Raw genomic sequence first — 20,859 nt, 5'->3', positions numbered from 1 at the left:
TAAGGACACACATGAACTTCAACAGGGAGAAACAAAGAAAAACATAAACTCCCGAACACAATAAATTCTACAATAAACTCCACAATAAACTTCAGCATCAGTGCAGCAGATTAACAGCACCTACACGTGGTGTTTGACAAAAACAAACTCTAAAGGAGTCAGAGCTCAAATCCAGCTGCATCCTGATGTTCTCACCACCTGAAGCTGCTTCTGTTGGAGCTAGCTTGGTTAGATGCTCGCTAATTAGACTTCAGGGTCTTTGTGGCCTCTGTACACAACCTACGGAATTGGCCGCCCTCAAGCTTGTGTAGCTTAATTACCTTGTGGTCGTGTGCAGGTGTTTTATATGCGGTGCCGGCTGGGACGTTTTTTGGTCCTCGCTCTTTGTGCTCAGTTTTTGGCTGCAAACATATTTGTCCCTGTTTTTTCGCTTTCTTCATTCCCTCACGTCCATTCTGACAGTTTTCAGCAGTCTCCCTCCATGGTTTTGCTGACATTTGTGAGTCCATATATTGATGCTTTGATTATTGTTCCTGATTGTTATTCTCTGACTGATAAAGTAGCCGGAAACGCACAAGGACGGAACAGGTTCATCACAGTGTTGGGGGCTGCGTGGACCCAGCGAGTAGTCACATTTCTCCAGAGGTGAACATCAGGTTACATCGGTTCAGAGCGACTCTGCCGCTTTCTGTGCACAAGCACGCACACAGCTGCCCAACTGCACTCCCATCCTAAACTTGGAGAGAGGGAAAATGATCAATCCACAAGGCTTTTAAATAAAATGAGAAACAAGAAAAGAAAGGTAATTTAATCTACAATTTCAGTTAGTTTTTTAAACTCACAATACAGTTTTTGTTAGTCATGGTTTTTTCCTTTTAATTGTAGTTTTTATTTATTTTTAGTTAAGGACAATGTTTTTTCAAATGCAGTTTTCGTTCGTTTTCGTTAACTATCATAACGCTGCTCAGAACAGAAGAATAAAATTTACTGAAAGTTTACTGGTCCTATGAATCAGTGACGGGCATCATTAGTCCAACTCTGTCAAGCAATAATAGATGTTTAAAATAATTTACCCTCCATGATTAGACTACAGGTTTATTTTTCTTACTTAGGGCTCACTGCATGTTAGTTAATGTCACCGCTTTCTCCTGAGCAGCGACAGAATCAGAGAAGCTGAAGAAAATGCTGATGTTTTGATAATGAGATGCTGAGGAGCGGCCAGACACGTGTTGGAATTTGAGGAGTGTCCAAAAGTCTGCCAACTCTGCCTCTGTTTCGGAGGTATTGCTGCAGTTGAGCAATATTCATGTTGTCTCACGTGTTTACGCTTGTCGTGCAAATAAAACATTTGATGATACTTTATTGATCCCACAATGGGGAAATTACAGTTAACAGAACACCCATCCAAGAAGACAAACAAACAAACATGGGGAGATAGGTGAACTGTGGCCATGCTGCCCCCCTTCTGGAGGCGCTGCCATTACATTGCCATTGTATGCCATTGTGCGTCACAGCACAGAGACAGCTCTTTTAAGAGTTTTTAACGATCTGCTTTTAACTGTGGACTCTGGTAGTCCTGCAGTTTTAGTACTTCTAGATCTGTCAGCTGCCTTTGACACTGTGGACCACGAGATCCTTCTATCCCACCTAGAACATGAAATTGGCATTAAAGGCACGGTTCTGACTTGGTTCAGATCTTATCTTACTGATAGAAGTTTTCTCTGTCCATCTAGGAAACTGTTTTTCTACCACAGCAAAGCTTTCTTGTGGAGTGCCTCAGGGGTCCATTCTGGGCCCAATTCTTTTCTCATTGTATATGTTGCCTCTAGGGTCGATTTTTAGGAAACATAATATTTGTTTCCACTGTTTGCTGACGACATCCAGGTGTATATGCCCATCAAACTGAACAGCAGAGATCCATGGGAACCCCTGCTGAACTGTCTAAGTGACATCAAGTCCTGGATGAGAAACAATTCCTAAATCTTATGAAAGCAAAACCGAGGTCATATGCTTTGGTAAATTTGACCCCTCAAGCTACTCCTCTGGCACTCCGAGTCATTTGGCTCCTCACTGTCGTGATGCTGTGAAAATCTGGGTGTCATTTTAGATAGTAGTTTAAAATGGAGAAGCAAGTAAGTGCTGTTACCAAAATCAGTTTTTACCAACTCAGAGTCATTGCCAAGGTAAAACCTTATCTCCCGCAGCAGGACCTGGAAAAAGTTATTCATGCTTTTATTACTTCCCGCCTGGACTACTGTAATTCTCTGTACTTTGGCATAGATCAATCATCTGTGCGCCGCCTGCAGGTAGTCCAGAATGCGGCAGCTCGTCTTTTAACCGGTTTAAAAAAGCATGAACACATTACCCCAGTCCTGTCATCCCTTCACTGGCTCCCTGTCCGTTTTTAGAATCGATTTTAAGATTTTATTGCTTACTTTTAAAGCCTTAAACGGACTGGCACCTTTGTATCTGTCTGAGCTGCTTCACTGTCACACCCCTGTAAGAGCTCTGAGGTCATCGAACCAGCTGCTCTTACAGAGGCCTAAAACTAGACTAAAACAGAGAGGTGATCGAGCTTTTGCAGCAGCAGCACCAAAGCTATGGAACGATCTACCTCTCCATATCCGCACAGCTCAGACGATACACACATTTAAATCTCTATTAAAAACACATTTCTTTTCCTGGCATTTGGCTGCAGTGCTACCTCCTTTTAGATGATTGTTTTATGGTATTTTATGGTACTTGTTTTAAACGTTTTAATTTTAATTTTCTTATGTTATTTATTGTTCTTAATGTTTTTATTTATTTATTTTATTTTATTATTTTATTTATTTATTTATATATTTTTATTTTTATTTAGTATAGTCCTTGGGGTTACAGATCTTGTACAGCACTTGGTCAACGTCGTTGTTTTAAATGTGCTTTATAATAAACTTGACTTGACTTGACTTGACAAAGACAGAAACAATAGTGAAAACATATAGGGATGAGTGAGGAAAAAAAATTTATCCACGGGTTTCTGGAAGAGCACACGTAGGCTGCCATGACAGACTGCTACTTCCGCTGTACGGTTTTATACTTCCGGTTACCCAAAGTCAGAGCCAGAGTTAATGACAAAATTCGGTTACTTTGTGCTGTAACAGGCGGCTTTATTAGTTGGAACATGAACTCGGGTTCAACTTGTGCTGTTGTCGGTTGTCAGTCTGTACATTTTTTCAAATTATTTTATTCTGTAAATTTGTTCTTTTTCCCCAAAATTACACTACCCAGTTGCACATCCTATTACCGTATTTTTTCTTATGTTTTAAGTTTTCCTTTAATGTACAGCCTCTTATGTTTTTACATTATTTTATTTATAGTGTGACACTACAGTATACAGCCTACACAAAGCTTAAACAATGCGTGGCTTCATGTAAACACGTAGCAGTTAGCAAGATGACAGCTGCGTGTCTCCTCGATCACAGCCTTTACCTTCCACAGAATAGCTGCTGCATCACAACATGATTTTCCTAATAAGCGATACAGGAACAGGTGACTGTTTCCACCACTCTACTTTCCCTTAGCATGACCCATGCTAAGCGCTTAGCATGGCCGATGCTCTGGCTCGTCTCTACAGCTGCTTTAAGGAAAATGTTACCTTGTTTGTTAAGCATTACTTTATTGATTTTATTGCTTTGAATCTGGTGCTCTTATAATTACGTGATTCCTCTCCATCAACACCTTCGGAAAAAACAAGGTAACTGATAATGTTGATGTAGCTGACTACGGGCCATAATTTCATGTCATTTACACAAGTGACGGGTGAGGCACTGTTACCTCGCTGCTTTTTAAAACATACTTGCAATGTCTCCACCTCCGATGTGGTACCATTTAGGCCAGGTAAAAGAAACTGCAGTGTCAAAATGTTTAAATGAACCGCAAGAGTGTAAGCCCGCAACCGTAAACAACAGCACAAACAGAAGTAAAATACCGGCTTCCGCTATGAATTATGGGTAATGGCGCGAAGTCAGGAATACTGTGGATACACTATAAAAGTATTCACTCATCCATCCAAATCATCGAGTTCAGGTGTTCCAGTCACTTCCACAGCCACAGGTGTATAAACCAAGGCATGCAGACTGCTTCTACAAAAATAGTGAAAGAATGGGTGGCTCTCAGGAGCTCAGTGAATTCCATCTTGGTACCATGATAGGATGATACCTGTGAAACAAGTCCAGTCGTGAAATTTCTTCTTTAAGGATATATTGTTACGAATAACATAAACTTGTTGTTTTGTTGTAGTTGTTTTTTATTGCCCTCTGGCTATACACAGCCTAATGACAGCCGGTTAAACTGTAAATAAAATGAAATTACAATATTTAAGATCATAATACAAATAAACACAAATTTAGAACCTTTCACTATAAACTGTTTGAATAACTCACATTTAAGGTTGTGCTACATTAATCACTTATAACTCTGAGATTCAAATTCAGCATTTAAACACTTTACAATCTCTAACATTACATTTTCCAGGTTGATAAACTGTCAAGACGCTTAGCTTTATACTCTAAACAAATGCAACAACACATCAGATTACACATTATGAGGATCTTACAGATCTAAACACAAAATTAAACCGAATTTGTGCATCTCACGGATATTCTGATTGAATACAGCGACATATCTCCTTTGAAAACCCATGCGGGAAAACGTATTTCACTTTTATGCAAAACAACGATAGTTTACATCTTCAAAACAACACAACGTCCGTTTACACAATTAAACAAATGTTCGACAATAATCAGATCAACTTACCACGTTGGGCAATGTTATTTGGATAGTTAAGTGACAGGTTTAATCTTTGTCGGCTTTGTTTTTTCTGTTTGGCTCTCTGTAGCTGAAAAGGCTATCATGTCTCTTTCTTCCTTGCACGTCAGACAGCACAAAAAATGTAAACAATGATTGGAGCCCTCTAGTGGAAGGGAGTGATACCAACATATATCTGTAGTGTTAAATTAAGATAGTGTTACAATTTCACATGGTAGGTGTTTGTTTTATATGCAGTCCCCAGATATTAAAGGATGCATCTGTAATTAAAACCGCAAGTCCCTATCATTCCGTACCGCTTCCTGCTGCTTCCCGCTGGTTGCCACTGCCGCCCCTGGGGTGTCGGGTGCCCGTGGGTCCCGGGGTTCATGGCCGGATGTCTTGGCATGGCTCTTGACCCGCTCCCTTGGTGGTTGTGGCCTGGGGGTGGCTTGGACCTCTTTGGCGTCGGGGGGGGCTCTACTGGGTGTCGGACGGTTCTCGGGCGCCTGGGGCCTTGGGGCCGCATTTGCGGCTCGTGCGGGTGATGCCGGCCTGCGGTGGGGGTTGGCTGCTCATTGCCTCTGGCTCTCTGGACTCTTACCGTTTGGCCATGAGGGGGTCTGTCTGGGGTCTCCCTCCTTCCTCCTCTGGGGTGTGTGCGCAGTTACCATCGGGATGTGTGGCCTCTCGTCTTCTGATGTCCTGGCGGGCCGTGGATAGGCCGCGTCCCCTGGGTCCTTCCCTGTTCACCTCTGGATCACGGGAGGCGTGATTGCAGTTTCTTGCCCCCATTGATGAGTACGTTCCATGACAGAGGCACATACACACATTATTTGCAAGCAACAGCAGGATTGTGTGTGTGTGTATGTATGTGCATATGTAGATATGTGGATGTGTATGTATATGTGTGGATATCATTCTTTGATTATTCTTTTCTCACGTTTGTTTTGTTTTTGTTTTGTTTTTTGTTTTTTTCCTCTTTTCTTTTTTTTCTTTTCTCTTTCTCACTCCTTTTCCTACCCTTTCCTTTCTGCCTGTCAGGCCTGGTGTAAATAAATAAAATAAAATAAAAATACAAACTAACTAAATACATACTAACAAGAGTAGCCTATTGTAAAACTTACAGAGCTATTCTTGGGAAAGCAAATATGTTTGGTACACAAGCGCATTCGGATCATATTCCGATTGCGAAAACTGCCAGACATGACAGGCTAAAAAAAAAACAAAAAACAAAAAAAAACGTAAGTGGTGATGATCGGGCCCTCGCACCTGGTGTGCGTCGACCTGTGGAGCGCTCAGAAGTTGTCGAGAACAGTAGAGTAGTGGGTTCAACAGTGACAGAATTCAGTTTGGAGAGGCACAGGAATGCTTTTTAAAAATTATTACATTAAAATACGGGAAAATTACAGGAAAATAACACAGCACGGCGGGAGAGACGGGTAAAATACGGGAGTTTCCTGGCCAAAACGGGAGACTTGACAGGTATGGACAATATATACACAGAGGGATAGTGAGGGAATGGGCAATAGATAGGAGCACAGCTGAACACAATGACGCTGACGAGACAAGGGGAAGCAAAACTAAACACACTGCACAAGAAACAAGAGACTACCAAAATAAGACAGGAAGTGAGACAAGGGAACAAAGACGCAGACTTGACACACAGACAGAACCTAAACATGACCAGAACGGAAACCCAAAAAACACAAATACAAAGAACTAGAAATCCAAACATAATCAAAACCCACAACAAAAGAAACCCAGAAAAGATACATACAATACAAAACAAAGCATAAACCAAAAACGCTGGGTCATAAGGACCCAGGACATGACGGAATCCCAATAAAAAGACAAAGAAACACATCTGAACAAAATTCTAGGCAACTCTAATGGATACAAAGTTCTTATTGGAAATATTTATTTATTTATTTAGTTGGCGTAAAGTGTTAAGAGGTTTTCATAAACACCCCCTTCCCCTTCCCCTACCCCTCCCCACCAACACCCACCCACACACACACACACAGGAAGTAAAAGTATCACATTGTTATTGTGGGTGTTGGTAGTCGTTAAGTATAAAATCTGTGACAACAGGACAATCAAGTGTCCACTCCTACATCAGTACTATAGCATAGTTCACATAATACAAGCTACAGATCAGAGCTTGAATTTCACTGTCAAGGTATGACAACAAAATCCATTTTTTGGTTTTAAGACGTTATTTCAGTTGACTTGCTTTCATATGGAATTCTGATTTGGATTCTACAATGCCTAAAAAAGTTCAGGGCTGTTATCTTTATGTAAAAACTGCTTTAGTGAATTGGTAAAAAGACTGTAATATTTAACTTCTGGTTTTAACCTATGCCATTTCATCTCTTCTCATTGTTAAACAGGTCCATACAGATGGCAAGGCTGTGGCACTTCCTGCTCCTGTGCTGGGCATGGAGTCCTCTGTGCCTTCCATCCAGTGTAAGCTTCATTGGTACACCGCAGGAGTGTGAAAAGGCTCACTTTGTTCCAGGTTACAACCTGGGTGGTGAAGGCTTTGACATTGTGACGATGGAGAGAAAAGGTGCCTATGTCATCGATACTGAAACTTGGAAGATTGGAAATGGCACGTGCAGGATGTACAGTAACGGCTACATGAATCGTGAGAAGCAGAAGGTCCCTGTCGCTGTGGTGGACTGGAGAATGCTCCCCAAGTGCAGTTTGAAGGTCTCCAGTGTGGTCTATGATTCTGTTGAAAGCCTTGTCAATGACTCAACATCATCTGTGTCCAACAACTGGAAAATTGGCCTCGAAATCCCTGTAGATCCTTCCGTAAAGCTCGGGGTTGGCTTTGGTGGTTCCCACTCGAGAGATTCTACCTTTGCCATGAAAAAGTCAAAACAAGACCACTACACCTTCATGCACCATTCTGTCAACTGTAAATTCTATGGGTGAGTAAATGGATGGAGATTTGTCTTGTAAGTTTACTGTGAATTTACATGCAGGGGTGTCAAACAGATGTTTCCTCATGGGTCACATACAGCCCATTTTAGTCTTAAGTGTGCCGGAACAATCAAACCATTCCATAAAAATCTCTCTTTCATGTGTAAAGAATTAGGACTGCATTCTGAAAACATTTACATTTAACATTTAATGACACATCTAGCTACAAAACTTTTTCCATTATGTGGCTTAACCATCGTTCTTTGGTATGGTAGGCCATGGGTAATGTGTCAGTAAGAAGGATGTAAAACTGATAATGAGCTTCTTAGATGAAACTAATATTTTGGAGAACCACTCTCATGATGTGATCTTTCTATAATGACTTTTCAGAGTGGTTCCTGATGTGAAACACCGTGAAAAGTCTAAAAGTTGAATGCTTATTTTCAGCAGTTTTACATGTTGTAAAACCATCCAGTGGACCATACTGAACATTTTTGGCTGGCCAGTTCTCCCCCATGAGTCATACGTTTGACAGCCCTGTGTTCTTGATAGCTGGCAGCAATTTGAATGGAAGTAAAGCAAACAGGATACAAAATAATGGAAGTAAAATGGGACTTTAAACAGTTAAGTAAAAACTATTTATATGTTGTTTTCTGTTCCACAGCTACAGACTGGCAACAAGTCCTCCTCTGAGTCATGAATTTAAGTCAGCTGTGGACTCCCTTCCCCCTTATGCCTCTAACTCTGGGCCCTTATATCGCAATCTGATTGACACTTATGGTACACATTATATCACACAAGTGTCTCTTGGAGGTGAAATTAAAGCAACCACTGCTGTCAGGGCCTGCAAGGCTACAATGAATGGACTAAAAGATACAGAAGTTGGTGATTGTTTGTCAGTTGAAGCTTCGGCTAGTTTTGCAAGTTCTGCTAGTATTAAGGCCATGTACGAACACTGTCAGAAAAAGAAAAACAAGCTGGGCTCTGATCAAAGTTTCAGCAGTTCATTTAATGAGCGACACACAGAGGCTATTGGTGGGGACATTAATGGAGCTGATATCCTCTTTCAAGGCCAGTCTGACCCTTCGGTCTATAAAAGCTGGCTCAGCTCTCTCAAAACAACACCCGATGTGGTCCAATACAGTTTAAAGCCCCTGCACACCATACTGCCATTAAACCATCCTGCCACAGCAGGACTGAAGCGAGAGGTAGAGCTGTACATTAGGAGAAATGCAGTGCTGAAGAAATGTTCAGAAACCTGTAAGATTGGGCACAGATCAAATGTAAGAGATCCTTGTGCTTGTGTCTGCAACAGTAACCAGAATGTCAAGTCAAACTGCTGTCCTGCTGGGAAAGGTTTTGCAACATTAAAGGTGTTCAAACTTTATGCGACGGGTCTGTATGGTGACATCTGGACTCAGACAGATGGTTCAGTGATGGTGACCTATGGTGAAAAGAAAATGCGCACTAATATCATAAGTAATAATGACAACCCTAAATGGAGAGAAACATTTGAATTTGGGACCATCACCATCAACATGAAAGACAAACTTACATTCACTGTGTATGATGAGGACACTTACTGGAACAGTGACAAGTTAGGCATGTGTTCATTTGATCTGCACAGGGGGAAGGTGAGCGACAGCTGCATGCTGAATCATGGTACTTTCTTCTTTTCCTACATCGTAGAGTGTGCACCAAGTCTTGGTGGTAACCAGTGTCAGGAGTACATCCCCTCTCCCATGAGTCCCTCTTTAGCCGAGGTCTTCCACACCAGAAATGGGGTCCTTCTTGGACAGATTGGGAAGAAGTTTGCTTAGACAGTCAGTGAGTTAATTTAACCTTCAAGAGACTAACTGGCCATTGATGACCTCAACAATATATGTAGTTCTGAACTTTCATGTGAACCTTTTTTTTTATAACTATAACTATAAAGCAACCGTGTACAAATTAAGAGTTACATACTGAGAGCAGCAAGATGTGCTGCTACAGGAGGCTTGAGGCATTTACTTAGTGTTCAAAGTAATGATGAACATAGCTCATTTAAGAGACATGAATTTAACCGTTTTTGTAAAAGAAAGATTAAAATCCATACTTAATTGCATCATAACATTTTAAAGATTCATCCAAGATAAAGAGATGGTAAACAAAGATTAATAAGTTTGATAAATCCCAATAGAACTATTAAAAAAAAAAAGATTCCTTTTTAACATAAAATGAGGTCATAAATGACCCTACTCTCTCATTTTAGTTGCTAAAATGGATTTGTGGCTCGAGGGTTAAGGGCAGGCATTGTTGACATGAGATGGGCTGATGAGCAAAGGGATTTGATTATATGGTGAATATCTTTTTGCTTGTAGTTATGCTGTCATTGTTTTTTCTCTGTGCAAAAGTATTTGATTGAATCCAAACACACTTGTGAGGACCTAGAATTATAATCCACTTTTCATGCTTCTTTTTTGCTTGTTACAACATTTACCAATAAAGCATCAGCAAAGCAAACGTGTGTCTTTCCTCTAAGTATTCAAAAACACCCGTGTCATTTTGAGGTTTTGGTATAAAATGGGAAGTAAGATTTTTTTTTAACCTTTGTGCAAAGACTGCTAGTGTGTGCCACTTATATAAACCAATTCAATTCAATTCAATTTTATTTATATAGCGCCAAATCACAACAAACAGTCTTCTGAAGGCGCTTTGTATTGTGGGTAAAGACCCTACAATAATACAGAGAAAACCCAACAGTCAAAACGACCCCCTTTGAGCAGCACTTGGCGACAGTGGAAAGGAAAAACTCCCTTTTAACAGGAAGAAACCTCCAGCAGAACCAGGCTCAGGAAGGGGGGGTCATCTGCCGTGACCGGTTGGGCCGACGGGAGAGAAAAGACATGCTGTGGAAGAGAGCCAGAGACTAATATCAATCAATGATTAAATGCAGAGTGGAGTACAAACAAAGTAAATAAGGTGAATGAGAAGAAAGTGCATTATGTGAACCCCCCAGCAGACTAGGCCTATAGCAACATAACTAAGGGAGGGTTCAGGGTCACCTGATGCAGCCCTAACTATAAGCTTTATCATAAAGAAAAGTTCTAAGCCCAATCTTAAAAATAGAGAGGGTGTCTGTCTCCCGAATCCAAGCTGGAAGCTGGTTCCACAGAAGAGGGGCCTGAAAGCTGAAGGCTCTGCCCCCCATTCTACTCCTAATTATCCGAGGAACCAGCAGTCTGAGAGCGAAGTGCTCTGTTGGGGTGATATGGTACTATGAGGTCTTTGAGATATGATGGGGCCTGATTATTCAAGACCTTGTAAACCAGGTAAAATAGTTCACTCCCATCCACCTACAGATAAACGAAGGGTTTAGTTTCAGTTACTGAAAAAAGGTTAACAGAGAAACTGTAAAATAAATACAAATTAATCCAAAATAAATATGTGGGACTTCATCTGAAAAGTAACACTTTGCAGTTTGTGAACAATTTGCCAATTTAGCATGTGGTTAAAACAACCCATCCCAAACACCCGGTGAGCGTTATGTTTAAACAGTAACTTTCTCTCTAACTAGCAGTCGCACTCCATTGGAGAAGGATAGGTGACCAGGGGGAAACTGTCAAGTGAAACTTGAAAAATATGGTTAACGAAAAAAGTAATAATTATTAAAAATAACTTATTTCCACAAAAATTAAGCTTTTTCTTTGTTGCTATTAAGGTCATAGTTATTAAGTGACAAAAATGATGACTTGTCAGATCTAAAACTCTCACCTCTGCAACTGCTTATTTATAATTACTCAAATTTATACCACTTTGCATGATCATGTATGTGTACTGTGCTCAAGAAAGTACGTTTCTCTTCTGAGCGTGAGAAAATGACAATAAGTTTATAATTAACCAACCATAAAGCAAGATACAGTTGTTTCCACAGGGTTCTGTGCTGGTACTAATTCTGTTTACACCATACATGCTTCCCTTAGGCAGCATTATCACAAAGCATTGTCTACATTTTCAATGTTATGCAGATGATAACCCACTTAAGGTGAAACATTTTATGAATGTTTCAACTTATTTGACCCTGAACAAGAGGCCAGAGGTCCAAACTAATGTGATATTTAGAATATTCATTCCCTATATACTTATGTTGTCAACAACAATATATATCCAACAAATTCATAAACAAATGTACAGAACAAAATACAAATCAACCAACAACATTAATATAAGATAAAAAGTCAGGTAGAAAATCCCATGATCATAAAGTATAATAGTACAACAATGTAAGACAATTAGACTAGTTAACAGCAGTAAGACTGCCTGTAAATTTATATGAAACAGTAATAAAAGAAAAATCTGAAATATTATAGATATTAAAAATGATCAGAGCCAAATTGGAACAATAAAGTAGTATATGGTCAATGCTGTAATAGCAAAGACAAAAATGAATGATGGCCTCTCATATAAGCAAAGTAATGTTAACAGCAAAACTCAAAACATGCCCATGAAGCGGGTCTCAAATCAAATTCCTCATTAAGTCCTCTCTGAGATAAGGTGTCTAGTATGTAAATCCAAAAGGCTTCTCTTTTTATCAAGTGAGAATTCACATCTCCACCCTGCCCATGTGGTTTAACCACTTCAAAACCGCAGCATCTGAGAGAAGGTACAAAATGTGCCATATGTTCTCCTGATATCATGATTGCAGCTGAGTCCAAATTCAGGGGCTGCGTCCTTCGAAGGACCCGGTCTGTGTTAAACAATCTGCACACTTCACTGCAAGTAAGTATGCAAACATTACAGTGACATGAAGTTTGTAAAGAAAGAGGTATGACCCTTTAAATCAGTTACATATTCATTTAAATACCTACATGGCCTTTTTCCTTTCTAGGTAAAGTTAAAGTCCAACAAATAAAAAGAAACACATGCACAGCGGCCTTGTGGGTAAAAGAATGCATTAGCTTTGCATTAGCTTGGATTCCCAGTTACTGAAGTTTGCTTCTTTATCAGGAAGTAGAGATGTGGAGTTAGTTTCTGTGGTCTTATTGTAGAAGGACTTAAAGTTGAAACCTTAACATGCAGCATGTTAGATTGCGCTAGCAGAGAGGACTGTATAGGTGATATTGGGTGTCTTCCCGGTGTGTCGATCAGAACACTCAGCAGCCCATCACATGCAGTCGTGTACTTTAATCAGGCTTTGGCATACGAACAGCACAGTAACATCAGTAGGCATGCGTGATAGTATGTGTGGTCTGAAATAGATTAATAAAGAAATAATATTTACATTAATAAACTCAATAAACAGATAAATCTGAATAAACATCATCAACTTACTAAACATCTGACAACAGGTCAGGAAGTTGCACTATTCTACCTATTTCTCCTACTTCACTACAGTTCTACAGGTATTAGGGAATTCACATTCAAATGTAATGCAACACTACCATCTAGTGGCTACAATGGCTCATAACATGGAGACATGTCGCTACATGCCCCTCGGCAAATGGGTCGGCAAGCCAACCGCTAGCTTACAACTAGTATCACCATAACATGCATGGCACAAGCAAGGTAAACATTCTAACATGGATGTGAGCTGAAGGGTGAAGTCTGCCCACAGTTTACACTAGGAGAAATTGTATTGGAATACAAAGGGAACATTGTTCCTGCTCATCACGGATCGGACTTAACTGTAAGTTTATCACACTACGTCACCTACAACTCAGGCTACTCGTAAGTACGACACACAATAAAGAAAAAGGCAGTTAAATGATCATTCACATCCTCAGCAATGACGCACACTACACACATTAAGGTTTTCCCTCATAGTCCACTCCGGCACTCGCCATCCACTGCCGATCTAAACAGCTACGTTGCTGCTATACTGCTACTTGGCGCATGCCCAGTAGGTCGGTCTTTCCAACATTGCCGCCCCCAAATTTGAGTCCAAATTTGCTCCCTGGAAAGGCCGACTTACTGTCCATCTTGCTTGTCGGGGTGGTCCTCTTGATCCGTTATCTCTGGGAGCACTACTAAGCGGGTGATAGGTCTGGTGTACACGCGGTCCTTTATCTGTACCTCCACTGTTCTGACTCGTCCATCTGGCCCTGGAAATACATTGACCACTCTCCCAATCTGCCACAATGACCGAGGTAACTGGGGGTCAACCAGCATCACAACCATTCCTACTCTGATGTCTTGCGTGGGACTTTGCCACTTCCCTCTGGTTTGCAGTCCAAGCAAGTAGGTTCTTACAAAGGCCGCCCAGAATCTGTCTGCCAGCACTTGTGTGTGTTTCCAGCGTCTCTTACTCAGGAGCTCGGACTTGGGGTACACAACAAGCAGTTGGGGGTCACAGGATCAAGGTCTGCTATGTCTGCCGAGACATATCCGAGGGGTTTAGAATTGAGGATGGCCTCAATTTCGATGAGGACTGTCCTTAGGACTTCTTCAGTGACCGCCTCTGAACCGAGGGTGGTATAAAGTGCCGTCTTAGCTGAACGGATCTCCCGCTCCCATACCCCACCAAAATGTGGTGCAGCAGGAGGGTTGTAATGAAAGCTGATCTGTTGCTTAGCCAGGCGCTGTTGTAGTTCCGGACTGAGCTGATTGAAAGCCTCTCTGAGTTCAGTGTCTCCACCTCGGAAGTTGGTCCCTTGGTCTGAGTACAGTTTCGCAGGTTTCCCACGGCGGGCAATGAATCGTCGAAGGGCCATTAGGAAGGCATCATTGTCCATTCCCGCTAGTACCTCCAGATGCACGGCCCTAGTGGTCAAACATTTAAACAAGAGACCCCATCTCTTTTCATTACGGCGTCCTACTTTGACGATGAAGGGACCAAAACAATCTATGCCGGTAGAGTGAAATGCTGGTTTGAACAGCCTGAGGCGTGGAGGTGGAAGATCTACCATCTTCTGGCAGGCTGGTTTGGATCTCCATTTGCAACATTCCAGGCAAGTTCTTTGGTGTCTCCGTACCGCCTCCCTGCCTCTTAGGATCCATACCTTTCGGCGGAGCTCTGCAAACACTCTCTCAGGTCCAGGATGACCAAGTTGGCAGTCATAGTCCTTTATAAAGAGTCTAGTGTTCGGGTGGTTGGAGTCCAAGACAACGGGGTGTACGGTATCCCGATCAAGGTCTTCACTCCGTCTCAACCGGCCTCCAACACGGATAAGTAGGCAGGAGTTGTCAAACTCAGGAGAGAGGCACAATAATCGGCTGGTTTGTGGAATGGGTTTACCTGTCTTTAGGAGCTGATAATCCTCTGGGAAACTGTCAATCTGGACTCGCCTCATAGCCAGGAACTCAGCTTCTTTGTAGGTATTAGCTGGAGGCTGTCCCATCAGACCTGCCGCCCCGTGGAGCTCCTCCGCTATTGCTTCTACTAAGTCCTGCCAGCTGCTGTGCTTACTTCCATCAGTCCCAGGAGGTGGTGAGGTTATCACTCCACAGAAGGCGGGTTTCCTTAGCTCTGCCTCATAATTGCCGGCGGGTTCAGAGGGACTCAATGGCCATTCACTGGGAGGCTGTAGGAGGAACTGTGGGCCCTGTGTCCAGCGGCTGGCTCCAAGTAAGTCTCTCAGGCTCTTACCTCTGGTGAGGTCATCAGCCGGGTTTCTGGCTGAGTCCACATATTGCCATGCCTTCAAATTGGTCAGTTCCTGAATCTCAGCCACTCTGGTGCCCACAAATACCTTGAAGTGGCAGGATTCTGAGTTCAACCAGTGTAGGACTGTGGTGGAATCTGTCCAGTAGGTGACCTCCTGAATTGCTATGGTGAGCTCCTTCATGAGCACCTGTGCCAGCTGAGCTCCGGTTAAAGCTGCACAGAGTTCCAGGCAGGGCACAGAATGCTGCTTCCACGGGGCTACCCGGGATCTGGCCAGAAGAAAGGACAGGTGCACTTGGCCTGCCAAATCAACTGAACGCAGGTAGGCTACCGAACCATAAGCCTTCTCAGAGGCATCTGAGAAGACATGAATCTCGTGGATCACCTCCGGATGATCCATTGTACTTGGGGTGTAGCACCTAGGTAATTTCATCTGTGGCAAGTACTGAAGTTCAGCTTCCCAAACCTTCCATGCTTGGAGAAGGTGATTAGGGAGTGCAGGGTCATCCCACTCCCTCTGTTTGTCCCACAGCTGCTGGACGATCACCTTTGCCTGGGTGGTGAAAGGAAGGATGATCCCCAGGGGGTCATACTGCATGGCCAAAACCCGGTATATATTCCTCATTGTAGGGGCACCATAAGTCGCCCTTCGGCCCTTGAAGCCTAGGTGGTCAGTGTCGCAACACCAGCTCAGACCCAGGGTGGATTCCGTGGCCTCTGGTTTGTCGTGGGAGAGCCACAGTTCCAACTTAGGGGACTTAGCCTCTGGTGGAAGATGGCTAATGACCTCAGGTTGGTTGCTGGCCCACTGCCTGATATCAAACCCACCAGATGCTAGGAGATCTCTTAGTTTATCAAGGAGATGATGGGCTTCTGTAGCTGAGGGGAAGCTCTGGAGACAGTTGTCCACATAAGTGCACCTCTCCACTGAGAATCTCACATCTTCCTCAGGATGACTGTGTGACAAAGCGTGCTTCTGGAGAGCAAAGGATACGCAACAAGGACTGCAAGTGGTCCCAAATGGCAGTACTTGCCACTCGTACACCGCCGGGGGTTCTTCTCTATTCATGTGGCGCCACAGGAACCGTAAAAGAGGCTTGTCTTCTGGCAAGAGTAGTACCTGGTGAAACATACCACGTATGTCTCCACTGATGGCGACGTTGTGCTCCCTAAACCGAAGGAGCACACCCAGGAGAGAGGAACTCAAGGCGGGACCAGGCAGTAACCATTCATTGAGGTTGAGGCCACCGTACTGGAAGGAACAGTTAAACACAATGCGGTCTTTGCCATTGTGGTTGACCATATGATGAGGGATGTACCAATGTTCTCCTGTCGATGTGGTGTCTGAGGGAAGCTTGGTTACCGCGCCTGTGACCACTAACTTATCAATCTCAGCATTGTACGTGGCTGCCTTGACAGGATCTTTGGCCAGGCGTCTTTCCATGCTCCTAAGACCGGGCATCACCGCTTCTTCCGGAGCCTGGAAGCAAGGAAAGTCCTTCTTCCGCAGCAATGGTGTGGCATAGCGAAAGATCCCATTCACCTCAATTCTGGTCGTCTTGGCCTCTAGGAGGTTAAGGGCTTCTTGATCCTCTCGGGATCTGGTGGCCAGCTTCTCACTACGATAGGGTAAGACATCAAGCTGCCACAACCTTTCCATGTTCTTCTTAAGTTCAAGCTCTGCAGGGCTGAGGGAGAGGAAAAGGCACTGTTGTGGTGACAGCTGTCTTTGCACAAGCTGAGTTGGTCCTTGTAGCACCCATCCCAGCCGAGTCTTAATGGCTGCTGGACCCCCAGGTGGTCCAAGACGAACTGGTGCAGTAGGTGCTATGAGGTGGGTGTGGTCTGCCCCAATGAGCAATAAAGGATGGACCCGTTCAAATGGCTGCAGAGGAAGTCCTTTGAGGTGCTTATACTTAGCTAGAACGGTGGCTGGGTAGGAGTGTCAGTCAGCCAAAGACCGTTAGCTGTAGAGGCTGCGGTAATCTGGAAGGTTGTATGCGGCCGGGATACAGGGGATATCTGGAAGGATACAGAGGAGCCACTAATGGTTTGGACATCTTGGCGAATCATTCTTAGGGCTAAGCTTTCGTCAGTACCTTGAATACCAAGGGTCAGGGCAGCACTGGAGAGAAGGATGGTACGTTCTGACCCATCATCCAGCACGGCATAAGTGTCAAGACTCTTTCCTTGGTGATGGAGCAGGACTCTGACAACCTTGAGGAGGACTCGTCTGCACTCGTTGGGCTTGTCCAGATATAAGACATCGGTCGCTGAGCTTATCAGGCAGGAATCCTCCCGAGCACTCTTAGAGTTAACCTCATGTAGGATCTGAAGGTGACGGCCCTTACAGATACTGCAGGGTTTCTTCAGTGTGCACTGGGCTGCCTGATGCTTACGTCCGCAGTGCCAACAGCGATGATGCGTCTGGATCCACTCAGACATCTGATCCTTACTGAATGCCTTAAAGGTGGTGCATTGGCTGAGGTAGTGATCCTCTTTGTTGCAGTAGGGACAAAAGGCCTTAGATGAGACTTTCTTGTTGGCTGGCTGATTCAGGTACGAGGAGGCTGGATATACAACAGAAGAGGGGTCATGAGAAGAGGGGAAGGCTCTTTGTTGGCTCACTGATGGTGGGGGCTTACTGGGTGTCAGGGATGCTACCTGGTCTTTCACGATCTGCAACTCACTCAACATCCTTCCCATAAACTCAGATAGTAGCTGGTCCCTGTCTATACTCTCGGATCGCGGCCCATTGGGATATGGCGGGTAGGATTGATTAACCGGGCCTGGAGGACCATGGAGCTGAGGTGAACACTGATGCTGTGTTGCCGAGGCTCCGGCAGTAGCAGGTATGTGAGACGGTCGACCTTCCCTGTTTAGGAGGAATGACTGAGGGCTCACTCTTGATGCATAGCTAGTTGCAGGATGATCAGGATGGGATTTCTGTCTGCTCTCGGGAACCATAGGCAACCCATACTGACCGACTGCCTCCTGAGGTGCCTGCGAGGGCCCTCTCTCCCATGGCCGACGGTAAGGGGATTACTGCGGTGGCCGACCAGGCTGTGGGAATGGGCTAATAGGGCGGAAACCAAGAGGTTGTGTGTCCACTTCAGGCCCCTCCCCCTTATGCCCTACCTCTTCCAGGGATGCACTAAATGAGTCCATATTCTCCCACTGACTTTGGCTGATAGGGCTTGAGATTCCAGAGTGTGATGGAGTCACCTTCGCTACTCCCTCCAAATGAGGCTGGTCCATCTGATGGTCGACTAGTGCTTGATCTGCTGTGTGAAGAGAGGCAGGTCGCTCGACGTGTCTGTAGCCTCTAGTCCAGGGGTGGGCAAACTTTTTGACTCGTGGGCCACAGAGGGTTCTAAAATTTGACAGAAGGGCCGGACCAGGAGCAGATGGATGGAGTGTTTTAGTAATTCACCTCATAAGAGAAAGAATAACATGGGATATGTAGAAAACGTGCTTTAATTTTAATAGAAAATTAACAAAAGCAATACAACAAAATATCTCTTCCAAGTCCCACAGTATTTCTTTATTGAAATGACTCTTAAAACACTGAAAATTCCATTAACAAAATACAGTTTAAAAAAAAAAATACTAACAGTTACCATTTTGAAGCATTTAAAGTTTTGATATCCTTCAGGATATTATCATCACTCTCCTCCTCAACATTTCAAAAATGGTTGGACATGCAGATCGAAACAGTGACAACATGCCAGTATGTGGCCATGTTAAATATATCTGGTGTGCATTGTTTATATTGAGAAGGCAGTGCACCTGCACACCACTTATGAGCACACCTTAACAGAAATGACATGTAACACGTAAATGCATGTTTAAGAGCAGAGAAACTTACTTTTGATTTCAGTGGGAACAGTGTTGTTGGTGTCCCTTTTTAACAAGCGCATCAAAGTCTGGAGTCAGTTTTGTTGTGGCGATTCTCAGGATGGATCTGAGGTGTTGGTCAGTCAAATTGGATCTGTGGCTGGCTTTGTTGAAGTTCATGACGCTGAACGTCTGTTCACACACATAGGTCGAGCCGAACAACGCCAGAATCTTCTGTGCCGTCCTCCGGAGGTTTGGAAACACCGCTTCATTAAGTGACGCATAAAAGTCATTCAGTTTAAGAGAGTTGAACTTCTCTTTCAAGACAGCATCAGCCTGAAGGTCTATCAGTTCCAGCTGCATCTCTTCTGGTGCTGTTTCGGGGTCTTGTGACAGGGGACAGGCCACCAACTGAAGTGACTTGTTAATTTTCTCAAAATCAACAAAGCGACGGCAGAATTCTTTGTGGAGCGCATCCAGTGTCTCGCTGTATTTCTTAACTTTTGCGCCAGCCTCCTCTTTCAGTGTAGCTAGTGTGGGGAAATGAGTGAATGACTCATTTAGGATTTGCTTGGAAAATAAAGCCAGTTTGGCTTTGAAGGCTTTCACGCTTGTGTACAGGTCATGCACAAACCGATCCTTCCCCTGTATGTTCACGTTCAGCTCATTCATGTGTGAAAATATATCCACAGCAAACGCAAAGTCACAAAGCCAGTTCTTGTTGCTCAGCTCAGGAAATTCGTCGGCCTTCCCCAGTAGCTCCAAAAATGCACCGATCTCCTCTTTGAGGTCCCACACTCGTTGAAGCACTTTTCCCAAGCTTAACCAGCGGACACGGGAGTGATAAAGTAGGTCATGGTGCTCTGCATCAGTTTCCTCCAAGAACGCGATGAACTGACGGTGCTGAAGTCCCCTTGCACGTATAAAGTTGACAAGTTTTACGATAGGATTCACAACATGATTCAGCTGTAATACAGATTTGCATAGAGATTCCTGGTGGATGATGCAGTGAAGGAAAATAACATCCTGGTCAGGATTTTCTTCTTTCACTTTATCCTGGATTCTTCTCAGCAGGCCAACATTTTTCCCTGTTAAATTTGGAGATCCATCTGTGGTGACGTTGATAAGTTTACTCCAAGACAGCTTCGTATTTTCAATGACAGCAGACACCCGGCTATACAAGTCCTCCCCCCGTGTTTTTCCTTTCAGAGACTCCATTGTCAAAAAATCCTCTGTTATTTCAAAAGTATTGTTAATTCCTCGGATAAAAATGAGGAGCTGAGCAGCGTCATTTACATCGTTGCTTTCATCCAGAGCTAATGAATAAAACGTGAATGACTCCGCCGTTTTTTTTAAGTTGCTAGTTAGCTCTTCGTCTATCAGTTCCACACGGCGAGTCACTGTCTTGCGTGATAGACTGATTTTTTCAAACTTGTCTTTGGCCTCTGGACACAAGACACCTGCTGCCTCCACCATACATTCCTTTAAAAACTCCCCGTCAGACAGAGGCTTGCTGGCCTTTGTTAATTTGAATGATAGCATAAAACTGGCCTTGGTACTTGACTCTTGGATGGCACTTTGACGATGAAAAATACGTTGTTGAGCTTGTAAATTAGCTATCAACCTCTGAGCAGTAGCTTCCCGTTCTTTCTCTGACTGCTTGCTAGCATAGTTAGCATGTTTTGTGGTAAAGTGACGGCTGATGTTAAACTCTTTAAAAA

The 20,859-nt window shown here is 43.5% G+C and overlaps 2 protein-coding genes across 2 annotated transcripts; one reads left to right on the top strand and one right to left on the bottom strand.

Annotated features, from left to right (window-relative positions):
• Positions 1-6,907: 6,907 nt before the first annotated feature.
• Positions 6,908-9,539, top strand: LOC115788382 (perforin-1-like). Its single transcript, XM_030741383.1, has 3 exons — positions 6,908-6,970; positions 7,182-7,727; positions 8,384-9,539. Exons 2-3 carry the CDS (start codon positions 7,192-7,194, stop codon positions 9,537-9,539), a joined length of 1,692 nt encoding a protein of 563 aa, XP_030597243.1. The 5' UTR covers positions 6,908-6,970; positions 7,182-7,191.
• A 9,325-nt stretch (positions 9,540-18,864) lies between these two features.
• On the bottom strand, positions 18,865-20,384 carry LOC115787803 (general transcription factor II-I repeat domain-containing protein 2A-like). Its single transcript, XM_030740532.1, has one exon. It carries the CDS (start codon positions 20,354-20,356, stop codon positions 19,178-19,180), a length of 1,179 nt encoding a protein of 392 aa, XP_030596392.1. The 5' UTR covers positions 20,357-20,384; the 3' UTR covers positions 18,865-19,177.
• Between the last annotated feature and the right edge of the window lie 475 nt (positions 20,385-20,859).

Source organism: Archocentrus centrarchus, chromosome 1 (genome assembly GCF_007364275.1).
Source record: "Archocentrus centrarchus isolate MPI-CPG fArcCen1 chromosome 1, fArcCen1, whole genome shotgun sequence".
In the NCBI taxonomy this organism is placed as follows: Eukaryota; Metazoa; Chordata; class Actinopteri; order Cichliformes; family Cichlidae; genus Archocentrus; species Archocentrus centrarchus.
The sequence above is the reverse complement of the archived record's forward strand: the minus strand, read 5'-3'. Positions and strand labels throughout refer to the sequence as shown.